The following is an 11682-nucleotide window of genomic DNA, read 5'->3' as shown; positions in this document are numbered from 1 at the left end:
TTTCATCACTATAGTATAAATAGTGAGATAAGACGATAAGTTATCCCAAACATGACAACCAAACAAGATACAAAAAATTGTCCCATTACTATTTCTTATTCCATCACTATTCATTTTTATCACTCACACCAAACGACCCATAACATCTTTGCTAGCTATTTAAATCCGGTTTGGATAGATTTTGGCTTATAAGTTATTATTTTTAAATAACATAAATTAGAACTTTTAATTTATTTTTGTCTTTTGAACTTAAAAACAAATAATCCAAAAATATTTTTTTTAATTAAAATTTTTGAAATATAGCAAAGATAATAAACATAATAAGACTTTATAGTTATAGTTTTGGTAATTGTGCTCCATAGCTATAGTTATGTTTGTTATGGAGACTGCCATTTATATATTTCACTTGCCCGTTTATATATTTCGCCTGCAAATATACAAACAAATTAAGTATATACAAATGGAGGTTGTGGTTTGTAATTTCGCTTGCTCGTTTGTATATTTTACTTGTAAATATACAAACATCATAAGTATATACAAATTTTGTATTTATACAGAATTCTGTTTGTATATTACACTTGCTAATATACAAACACGATAATTTATTATGATTTTTTCATGAATCATATACAAATAGCTACGATAAGAATATATAAATTCTAAATTGATACAATCAGTAATTGAATTATACAAGTTTTAAATTTATATAATTAGAAGATCGAATAGCAAAATTTCACAAAACTATGTCCACAAATTAAAAATAATCAATATTATGACTGTATTTAATAATATGCTCTAGATGTTTGTGCATAATTTTCTAAATTCTGAATTCAACGGGGCCAACCAAAGGGACAGTACAATGTGGCTTTTTATAGAAAAGAAGAAGACATACAGACGCAGTAATCAGTATACTGTTTCATGTCAATTTTGACAAGTATTTGACTAGGCTGCTACCATGTCTTTATTCATTTTTTTTTTGTCTCTTACGATATTTCGAATGTACTATATTTATTAGTGTTGACATGTAATTGTCATTATTATGACAAAATATCGTTAAAAATAAAATAAAAATGATAAAATATAAAAAAAGTAATAATTAATACTAAGAATGTAAACGAATTAAAAAGCAAAAGCATAGTATGTAGTGTATATTTATATATACAATAGAACGGACAATTATGTAGCAAATTCGAAAATGGCTACTTCTAAGCAATTTGATGCCAACTTGTTTTGATATATAATCCAGACTTGATAACGAGATATACAACAAAGGCGACCTAAATACGAATGTAATTAGGTGTTTATGGATTGATTTAGATCGATTGTTACTTCTAAAATGTTTATATCAATTAATCATAATAGGTTATTTGATGTGCATGCTTACTTATATATTAGGAAAAAGGGTCAGAAATACTCCTCAACTTTGATTTATTAGTTGACTATATTTTTACCGTTAAAATAAAGTTATTTTTACCCTCGCTGTCTACCAACTTAACATATATACCCCTGATTTGGACGGAATCTCCCAAATTGACTTCAATTGCCCAATTGCAATCAAAATTATCCGTTTAAAATGAATTTTCAATAACCCGACCCATAACCCATTTAATTAAAATCCAATTCATCAAATCAAATAGACCGTATCCCGGCTACTGTTTTTCGCCCGTAACAAAGGAGCTCTCTAGGATTTCAATTCACGTTCGTTGCAGCAGTAATGGATGGATGCAACGGTCAGAAAGCCAAGATGGCTCGTGAGAAGAACATCGAGAAGATGAAAGGCGCAAAAGGATGCCATCTTGACGCGAACAAGAAGGCCATGAATATGCAGTGCAAGGTGTGTATGCAGACATTTATGTGCACAACGTCAGAGGTGAAGTGCAAGGAACATGGAGATCTATTTCCTTTAAGGTCTGTTTGGAAAGCCACCAAGTAATTGGAAGTAGTGTAATTACTAGGGTAGTAATTACCAACCTAGTAATTACACTGACCTGTTTGGTTGCCACAGTGTAATTAAACATATCTTGTTTGGATGTCATAGTGTAATTACACATGTTCTGTTTGGATACATAATTGCAATCATAAAATTATAATAAATTTTAAAAATAAAAATTAATTATTTAAAATTTATACTAGACAAATAAGAAATTTTATAAATGACATTAAATTAAATATTTAAGATATATATTCTTTTTGAAAATATATTAATTAATAAACATATTTACTGTAACTAATATTATGAAAAAATAAATTGATTTATATTTTTCAAATTAATATATTCAATTGAAATTGATCGTAACAACTAAAAAGTAATGAAAGTTTCTACGAACATTATGAAATGCATGTTTGATAAAAAGAATAGTAATATATAAATAAAATATCATAAATTATTAAAATGTTTTACAAAAATATAATCTATCAAGTCTAATTAAAAAATGACAGCAATATAAATTAAATATTACTAAAACAAATGAAACTGAAAATATAACATAAGTAATAAATTCAAAACAAAAAATTTAATATAATACTCCTATAACAAATTTCAACATAGCAATAAATATGATTTATTTTTATTTCTTCATAATAAAGAAAACGTAAGTCTATAACCTTACTTAACAATAAATTCTATTTTACTTTAAAAATTAGAATACTAATAAAATTATGCTAATGAGAAAATAACCATGGCATAAAGAAATAGATAATACGAGAAAATTACATAGAATCACGCAAAGTAAGATTGAGAACAAGAATAAAATGAAATATAATAATATAAAATAAAAAAACTTTTACAAATTTTTAGAATAATAAAAATAAAAATAAAAAGAAATTAAAATAATAGAAGTAAATTTTTTTTTAAAAAAAAATGAAAAAGTAATCAGGTGGTAATTACACCATGTAATTACCAGCAATTCACAGTTGCTTGTGAATTGTAGAGTGTAATTGCTCCCTGTCAATTACACAAACTACCTGCTGACCAAGTAATTACTTGTCCTTCCAAATAAGACAAGACAATGTAATTATATCAATTACACCAAATCTAATTACCAGGGTGTCCTTCCAAACAGGCCCTTAAAGAAAATCCAAATATCATTTTCATTTTTCTCAAGCTAACCAAATACTATTTTCGATTAATTTTGTTGATTCCACCTATGCAAAAAATACTCAAAGTCCATTTCTATTCTAGAATCTTGTATGACAATCGAGTCATTCAAGATGAAATTCTCGGAAGCAATGTCTCGATGGTGATCTATTTCCCTCAAGCATCCTTCAACATTGAACAACGTAGCCATGGACGCAGATCTAAATAACCCTCTTCAAGAAATTCTGCCCCAAAACATGAAATCCTTCACCAAATTATTTCAAATTTCATACATACACTCTCCAAAAAGTTTTCGATCTTTTGCAATAATATATTCACTCAAAACGGAGATTATTTGCGGCAACTCAATTTTTCAAATTTGACCTTCGATTGAGCCTCAATGGTGGATTTCCTTGTTCAAATTGATCGTCTCCAAATCAATGGATAACCATGAAATGGTATGGAATCAACAACAAAAAAAATTGAAACAGAATCCATTCACAATAAATCCTAACTCGCGACTTCCAAATTTTCGAATCAAGCTCAAGTTTTTTTTTTTTTTGAAATGGTGGAACATCTGGTTCTTCAAACTTCAGCTCCAATTGGAGAAGAAAAAAAAAGCCTCAACCCCAATTCAATGACTATCCATCAAATTAGTTGTAAAGTTAAAGCTGCAGATCTTTTCAAAGTCCAATCCAATCTAATGTTTTTTTTATTTAAATTGTGGAGGTTTAATTTAGTGTGAGTTGGAGTATTTGTTATAATGGGTCGGATTGGATTTGAAGACGAGACTGATGGGTAGAAACCAAAGTTGAGGGGTATTTTTGACCCTTTTCCCTATATATTATTATTACTTACTAGATGCTACAGTTAAATATTTGTTTTCTGCATATTTTGTTAATTTAGGCTCAAAAGAATAAAAGGTAGTAGTATATTATAAAAAAAAAATCAAATCTATATATCTATATTTATATATAAAGGAGAAACATAGAAAAGGTGATATGGCACCTCTCCATAGCCTTCATTCATATTTAACTATTTTCTTCATTTTTGACCATTTTTCCTTCGTTATTTAATTATTTTATTTTTAATGTCTTAAAAAGTTTTCACTTTGAATTACTCAACTTTTTACCTACCAATATAATATATATTTAATATCTTTGATAAATAAGAAAGAACTACTAATAACTCACACATCTTCAACTTACTCTTAATAATATTCATAACTCTTTCTTTTTAATCTTCATAATCCCCAAAATTTAATTTGTAAGTTTATGTCTTATGGTATTCCTCCTCTTTGTCTATATAAATTCATATTTTGTATGCAGAAAATTGTCATTCAAAGTTATTCTTTCACTTCTCCATCACCATATCATACATTAGGGTGAGGAATAAAATGTTAATCATCACATCATATGGTTGCTTTCAACAAAGTCATAAAGAATTTATGACTACGAATGCTTCTTTTCAATTATACGTTTTTTTACTTTAATTTATGTGATATTATTTATTTATTTATTTTGAGTCAATTTAACTAATCTTTGAAACTAAATTGAATAAATTCATGAAGTAACTAACAATTTCATATAAGTATATTCTTAATTTGTGCTTGTAGGGATGAAGAAGAAAGCCGAGGAAGATACAAAAGTAGAGAAAATTGTGAATTTCAGAAGAAGATGATGTAGAGTTTTACAATAAAATTATTGTTATAGTAATTTTATCTCTTTAGTTTTTCTTTCCTCTTCTCTATTTTTCATTTATGTACTTTATTGTAGAACTTAAAATTTACTTTAAAATTCTTTTAATTGTAGTTCCTTACATTCTTTTTTCTTTTCTTAAAGTTATATTTTAAAAACGTAATGGGAAGAGAATAAAATGAGAAGTAAGACAAATCAGAAGACTAAGAAAGAGAACTTGATAAAGAAATCTTTTTTTTTACATGACTTGAAGTTACTGTTTATTTGCATGTTGAAGTGCATTCCTAAATTCAACATTACGATTAGAAGTATTTTAGTGAAAATTTGTTAACTTATTAAAAAAGTGTTATCCAAGCAATGAATTAAAAAAAATGACAACAAACTAGAGCATTTGTATAATTCTTAAGAAAAACTAAAGAAACTAAAACATTATATCAATACTTTCGTTTTAAAAATAAAAAGACAATATTTAAGGTCATAAATTTATGTTTATATAAAACTTGAATGAAACAACACCGCTTTTAACTTTATATTAGAATACATCTTTTTAAATTTAAGAATTTTTTATTTATTCTCACATTTTAATGTCATATTTAACTATCTTTTTTGTTTCCTCCTCTTCTTTTGTTTCTCCCTATTTCTATGTAACTAATGCAGCTAAGAATTAATTAAGAAAATAAAAATAAAAATATAAGAATTAGTTCCTCAATTATCATTATTAATAACTTATCATTTTTCCTATTTCCTCACCATAGACAAGGTGATATGACACATCTCTTTACTCAATATCTTATTTATCTTTTTCTCTTCTTTTTTTTACTATAGTATAATGTATAGAGATAAAGCAATACTCGTCTCTCTAATGTCTCAAATCTCCCGACTTTTCTCAACTCATCGATCTCCAATCTGTAATGACTGATTCAACTCACCTCACTTTCTCATATTCTTGAATGTCTCAACAAAATAGAGATATTCATGATGTATCAACTCAATTTTTCAATGATTTTGAATAGAAATTGAAAAGATTTTTGAAATTCTAGAGAAGAAATTTAAAATTTGAATTTTTTTATGTTGTTATGCTTTGGGAGAGTAATAGTACAATCAATGGTGCCGATCACCCCTAAAATGGTTCGAACACCCGGGGAAAAAAAAATACCATTTGGTACAACCTTCACATATATTGTTTGTTTTAAGTCATGTAGCCTACATACAAAATAAATGTAGGGCCTCTAATAATTGGACAAATTTCCTCAAAATTTAGTTAATATCTCTCTAATGTGGAACCCCACTGGGACATTGGACACACAGTTGGTCGATCGGATATATATATATACTCCCCTCTGTTCCTTGCAGTAATGATTCCTTTAACATTAGAATCTTTGTCACACAGTTGATCGATTGGATATATATATATATAATAATAATAATAATAATAATAAACTCCCCTCTGTTCCTTGCAGTAATGATTCCATTAACATTAGAATCTTTATCACAACGATGTTGTCCATAAATCAAATTTATAATAATTTAGTTGATTAGTTCAATTAACTCTATCTGCCTATCTGGCTTAACTTTTAATAAACCCAAAATTTTGCTCAAATTCCAGAAAAATTATGAGTCATTGATTTTGCTAAATGTTTCAGGTAATATTTCAACCTATTATACAAGGCAACTTTAGAAGCTAACTGAGATTAAGAAAAAAATATTTCAAGAAATTCAATATCTATACCATTCAGACACCCTTCTGCTTTCTCTACAACAACAATAACATACCCAGTTGAATCCCACAAGTGAAGTTTGAAAAAGATGGATTGAACGTAACCTTACCCCTACTTTATAGGGGTAGAGAGGATGTTTTCGATAGACCCTCATATCAAGTAAAGCATATCAAACAAGTAGGAAAAGAAAATACAGTAAAGAATATTAGTATCAAGAACGATCCATATCCTCGTATAAGACTCATTTCCTCGGTAAGCTTGTCATTTTTTGTCTAATCACCTCTCCCCTCCCCTCCCCTGCTCTCTTAATGCCAAAAGACCAAAAAATAGAGGGGTAAAAAGAAGCACTCCATCTAATGAGACCTAATCAGTTTCTGTCTCTGCAAGCTCCCATTGCCAAGCACATAAGCAATTGGAGGGAGTGCTCAAGTGAGTTTCGGATACCAATGATTAAATGGGGAGAAAACACCAAACTGGAACAAAGTTATTATACAACAACAAAGAGCATAGATATCTTCCAACATAAGCAGACAACAAATTTTCACCATGCCTGCGAGAATGGAACTTTTTGTCAATGAGCCTTAATGAATCAAGAGCAATAACATTGACCTACCTCTTTAATTTCAAATTCTCATACCTAAGTTGAATGTCCATTAGAAAAAAAGTTGAACTTCCTATAGAAAGGAAAGGCCCAAAAGAGTCTCTTTATCTTTGAGGTTAGACCAAAAATGATCCCTTATATTTATTATATGGAGCAGTAATAGTGTCTTAAGTTTACAATAAGAGAGCACATTTAATACTCCCAAACAGAAACTGTGATCTTATCAAAATGGGTTGGGACGCCGAGTTGGCATGCCACATGACGTCCACTTTATAAAAATGTCAGTGCCACGTGGGATTGAGTATCCACCTTGGACAGGCCTAACGGAGGCTGGGCATATTTGAACCATTTAGGTAACAATGGGAGTATTTTAATACAAATGGTGTAATGGAGGGTAAAAACGATCCTTTTTGCATTTTAGGGGAGCAAATTTGACCATTTTCCGATGTTTTGATAAAATACATTTTTTTCTAAAAGAACACTCGTGTGATCAAGATATACAGAGCTCTTATATTGTTCTATCATCCATGAGAAAACAATGATATGTCTATGTCGTTCTTTCATTATACTTGCTATTTGTTTACCTTATTTGTTCCTCCTATAATGCTTTTCTAGTCTTCACTCTCTTTTAGGAAGATCATATATTCATTTTCAGAGTTCTATCTATCGTATTAGTATAGCATAAAATTAAAATTTAACTGTGCATGTTAATGTAAAACTGTTTAAGGCAATAAAGATTTTCTTCATTCTATCACTAATATGAGTTTACGTTTTTCGTAAGCTTTGGTTTTTGTTTTTCCTTTCCAGTTTCAAGTTGTCAAGATCAGTGTGCATGTAAGGTTTTAGAGTAAGAGCTCATGTTGTGGCATGGTGCGGGACAAGATTCACGATGCTTTTATATATGAGAAAAAGGTTCTGTGGATCATGATTACGGTCAAGTTATCACAGTAAGTAGTGTAATTGAGGAGTTATTTGGTCTACTTCAATACTTAACCAATTCTGTCGTTCAAAGATCATGATTTCTGTTTGGGAGTACTACTAAATGAGCTCCATTATTGTGAACTTAAGGGAGACTATAGTGCTCCATATAATATATATGAGATGATTTTGGGAATAACCTCAAAGATAAGGGACCATTTTGAGCTTTTCCACTCCTATATAAATTAAGATGAGGTAGAAGGCCTTTAGCTACACAGAGATATTAAACAAAGAACTATCTAGTTTGATATTTTACCTCTTTATATGGTCCATTGACATCTGATGGTCATAATCGCTAAAATCAAGGTTTGAACTACTGTCCCCATGATCATACCGTACCATAAGCCCTGCAAATTTATTTGATTAATGTCATCTTGATTCTCCAATATACATTTGAGTATAGTAGATTGTAGTCATTTTCACCACAGTTAATATTATAAAGGGAGATAAACTCAAAAATATCATGTTGTACTATTATCACATACCGTTAATCCAAAGTTTAGTGACCATCCAAAAAAGATACCAAGGGGAACTCCTACTAAATAGTAGCTGCCTAAGTTGACATATGCCACAAGTGCCTGCCAACCGGATCCAACTGCTACGCCTGAAAACATTATAATCGATGAGTATTTAACTACTATGATACATGGCTTTTCATATGAATGTCAGTATTAAGTGGTTTAAATACTTTAGACGCTAACCATGTCAAGTAAAGTTATGTTATAAGAGCATATAACCTGGTTTATCAGATAACTAAATTTTAGGTTACTAAATCCTCTCTTTTTCTTTAAGTATGCGATCAGAGGCGGATCTAAAATATAAATTTTATGGGTTCAAAATATAAAGTGCTTAAGACCTACTAGTTGTTGCTATTTAATCAATTTATACAAATAAAAATATACTTTGTGTCAAAAGTACTTGGTTCAAATGAACGGGGTGCCATAAAGCTAAATACGGCTCTGTACGTGATAGTTGAAAGCAATATATAAAAATTGAACTCCTAAAATTTCTCACCTGAAAGAACTGGTTGAACACAATTACAGAGGATTGTGGTTGCTAACAAGAAAGCAAATCCACCCACCATTTTAATGACAGGAATGCTTGAGGTGAAAATCATAGAAAGCTTATCAGGAAAGACCATAACAATTGACCAAAACAAAATTCCCAATGCTAAAGTGTTCAACAATGCAACTTTCGTGGCAAACTTTGCATGGTTTCCGTTTCCAGCTCCAAGCTCATTTGCAACTCGTACCCTGTGTTTATAAAAATGGTTATTGGATGAAATGTTCCTACAGCACTATAGCCAGTAAAATTTCAATGGTATAAAACAAGAAATAAGATATGCTCTTTTATGTCATTAATACGTTTTCATGTACCAGAAGAGAAAAGATAAATACACATAAGCTACATGTTTCCGTCTCTTATTATTGGCAAGCCAAAAGGAAACATCCATAAGACAATAGAAACGGACTCAAAATTATTTGACGAACATACCCTGTTGCTGCCAAAAATCCTAGTGGAATCATGGATTCCCATCCAATGATAGTAATACTGGGGAAGAAACAACATCAGTTACTTGCAAAATCAAGCAGAAAAAAACATTTACAAAAGCTGAGTGTACAATAAAAATATCGAACCAGATAGAGAGCGCATCGACTGCAACCTCAGTATTGTTCATGTGCCCAGACACAATAACTAGCACTCTAAAATAAATATTCTCCAACCTGAAACATCAACTTCTATGCCTTAAAAGAATATTAATCTATATATCAATGTGACTATGTTCTTGATAACAGAGACAAATGAGGAAAAAGGAACCATACAGTAGCATCACCCCAGAAGCCACAGCGAGCTTGAGAAAATCCCAAAGGCCAACAAACGCTTGCATAGAGAAACCAGTCCAAGAATGAGGGCACCCACCGAAAACAATGTAACCAAGAAGCCCCAACACAGAAATCCACCAAGAGATATCAAGAATAAGGGCAGTCCCAACAATTCCAAATCCCAATTTATAAAGAAAAATCCAACACAAAACCACATGAAGAGCAAGTGTCCCAGCAGAAACCCAAGCAATTACTACTGTTTTTAGCTGGCACTGCAGGAACCTTAAGAACGTAAATTGGAAAGGAAAGCTCAAGTGCATAGGTATCAGCCAAATTGCAACCTTTCCGGTCAATTTAGCCACTGCTTCTGGCTGCCCCAGAAACTCCAATATAGGCTCGGCAAACACAAAAAGAGGCAACAGTACTAGAGAGCTAAGGAACAATACGACCAAAGAACGCTGCAAGTATACACCCAACAAAGTGTATTGCTTTGCCCCATAAGCCTGTCCACACAATGTCTCCAATGCACTTGCCATTCCCAGCTGACCAATCAGCAACACTAGTTACACTACCACAACAAAATTTTTAACCAAAAAATCACATAAAGTAGATGATAGTGTCCTCTATATTAGACTTATGGATCTTAATCAAACTTCTTACCTCATTACTTATTTCTTATTGCAAAATCCAATCATTTGGTGACTTTCTATTTTCGAGTTTAAGTTATATACATGATCAAGGTAGAAAATGTACAATCTGACTATTTGTGACACTATGAGCACAAATGGGTTCGGCATAACTAAGTAGCTATAGCACAAATCATGTATTTATGTTTAAAATCCACATTTATCAATAACATGGTAACTTTCTTTTCTATGATGTAGAACACATAAACTCAATATCCCAACTTCGCCTCTGACTATGAGTGCATAAAACTTATAAATCTTTCAAAAAGTAAGACATACCAAGAATCCGAAGGTAATGGAGATGAAGAAGGTGGTGGCAATGGAAATGGCGGCGAGGTCACGGTTACCCAAGTGTCCGGCGAAGGATTGACTGATGACAGTGAGAGAAAACATGGTCAATCGATTGAAAATAGAGGGTCCTGCTATTTCCCATATCATCTTTGATTCTTGGCATGTTCTTTTCACCAAATTTTCTGCTTTCGATTCTTCCTTTTCCTCCGAGTCTGTGTCTTGTGTGTGTAAAAGGGGCTCATTGGGTGTGTTTGAATTCGTTCTTCTATTCAGTGACAACATCACTGCGAATTTCGATATTGTCTGACTGAAGATACTGTACATCGGCCGGCCGGCCGTTGACAAAGACAAAAACTGACCGGGAAATATTGATTACTAGCTGGATTGGGAAAATAATTAACTTATTTTTTTAAAAAGAATTTTATATTTATAAAAAGATCAAATTTATATTTGATGTCTTTTTGAGTACTGCAACAAATTAATACTATTTTGATATTATTTTATCAACCTATCAAATTCAATGCAATACTATTTTTATATTATTTTTTATTTTATCAACTTATCAAATTCAAGGCAATACTATTTTTATATTATTTTTTTGATCTTCAATCCAATGACCGGTATCCATCTTGGAGTTCGACTAAATCTAGATTTGTGCAGGAAAGATTGGGGGTAGAACACTCCCTAACAAAGACGACTTTGTATCAAGGGACTCGAACCTGAAACCTCTGATTAAGGAAGAAGGAGTACTTGTCTTTCCATCACAACTCTTGTTGGACATTATCTCGATATTATTATATAATATTTTGTTA

The 11682-nt window shown here is 30.9% G+C and overlaps 1 protein-coding gene across 3 annotated transcripts; it reads right to left on the bottom strand.

The window, feature by feature from the left end:
* Positions 1-5646: 5646 nt before the first annotated feature.
* On the bottom strand, positions 5647-11287 carry LOC102593514 (protein DETOXIFICATION 27-like). 3 transcript variants are annotated; one of them, XM_006338043.2, is made up of 8 exons: positions 10859-11287; positions 9894-10435; positions 9708-9794; positions 9565-9621; positions 9085-9323; positions 8556-8674; positions 8327-8417; positions 5647-5679 (listed from the first exon to the last, which is right to left on the bottom strand). In XM_006338043.2, exons 1-7 carry the CDS (start codon positions 11192-11194, stop codon positions 8331-8333), a joined length of 1467 nt encoding a protein of 488 aa, XP_006338105.1. In that variant the 5' UTR covers positions 11195-11287; the 3' UTR covers positions 5647-5679; positions 8327-8330. The 3 variants fall into 3 exon arrangements, with proteins under 3 accessions (XP_006338105.1, XP_006338106.1, XP_006338104.1); XM_006338044.2 differs by having other exon boundaries at positions 5667-5688; XM_006338042.2 differs by lacking the exon at positions 5647-5679 and adding an exon at positions 6565-7041.
* Positions 11288-11682: the final 395 nt, after the last annotated feature.

This window comes from Solanum tuberosum, unplaced genomic scaffold (genome assembly GCF_000226075.1).
Source record: "Solanum tuberosum cultivar DM 1-3 516 R44 unplaced genomic scaffold, SolTub_3.0 scf00002, whole genome shotgun sequence".
Classification (NCBI taxonomy): Eukaryota; Viridiplantae; Streptophyta; class Magnoliopsida; order Solanales; family Solanaceae; genus Solanum; species Solanum tuberosum.
The sequence above is the reverse complement of the archived record's forward strand: the minus strand, read 5'-3'. Positions and strand labels throughout refer to the sequence as shown.

Bases quoted from the DNA above. Each gene is read 5' to 3' on its own strand.
- LOC102593514 (XM_006338043.2), bottom strand. From the start codon at position 11,194: ATGTACAGTATCTTCAGTCAGACAATATCGAAATTCGCAGTGATGTTG. The intron at 8,675-9,084 runs GTGAGAAATTTT...TAATGTTTTCAG, and splicing joins TGTTCAACCAGTTCTTTCAG to GCGTAGCAGTTGGATCCGGT. The intron at 8,418-8,555 runs GTATGTGATAAT...ATAAATTTGCAG, and splicing joins CACTAAACTTTGGATTAACG to GGCTTATGGTACGGTATGAT.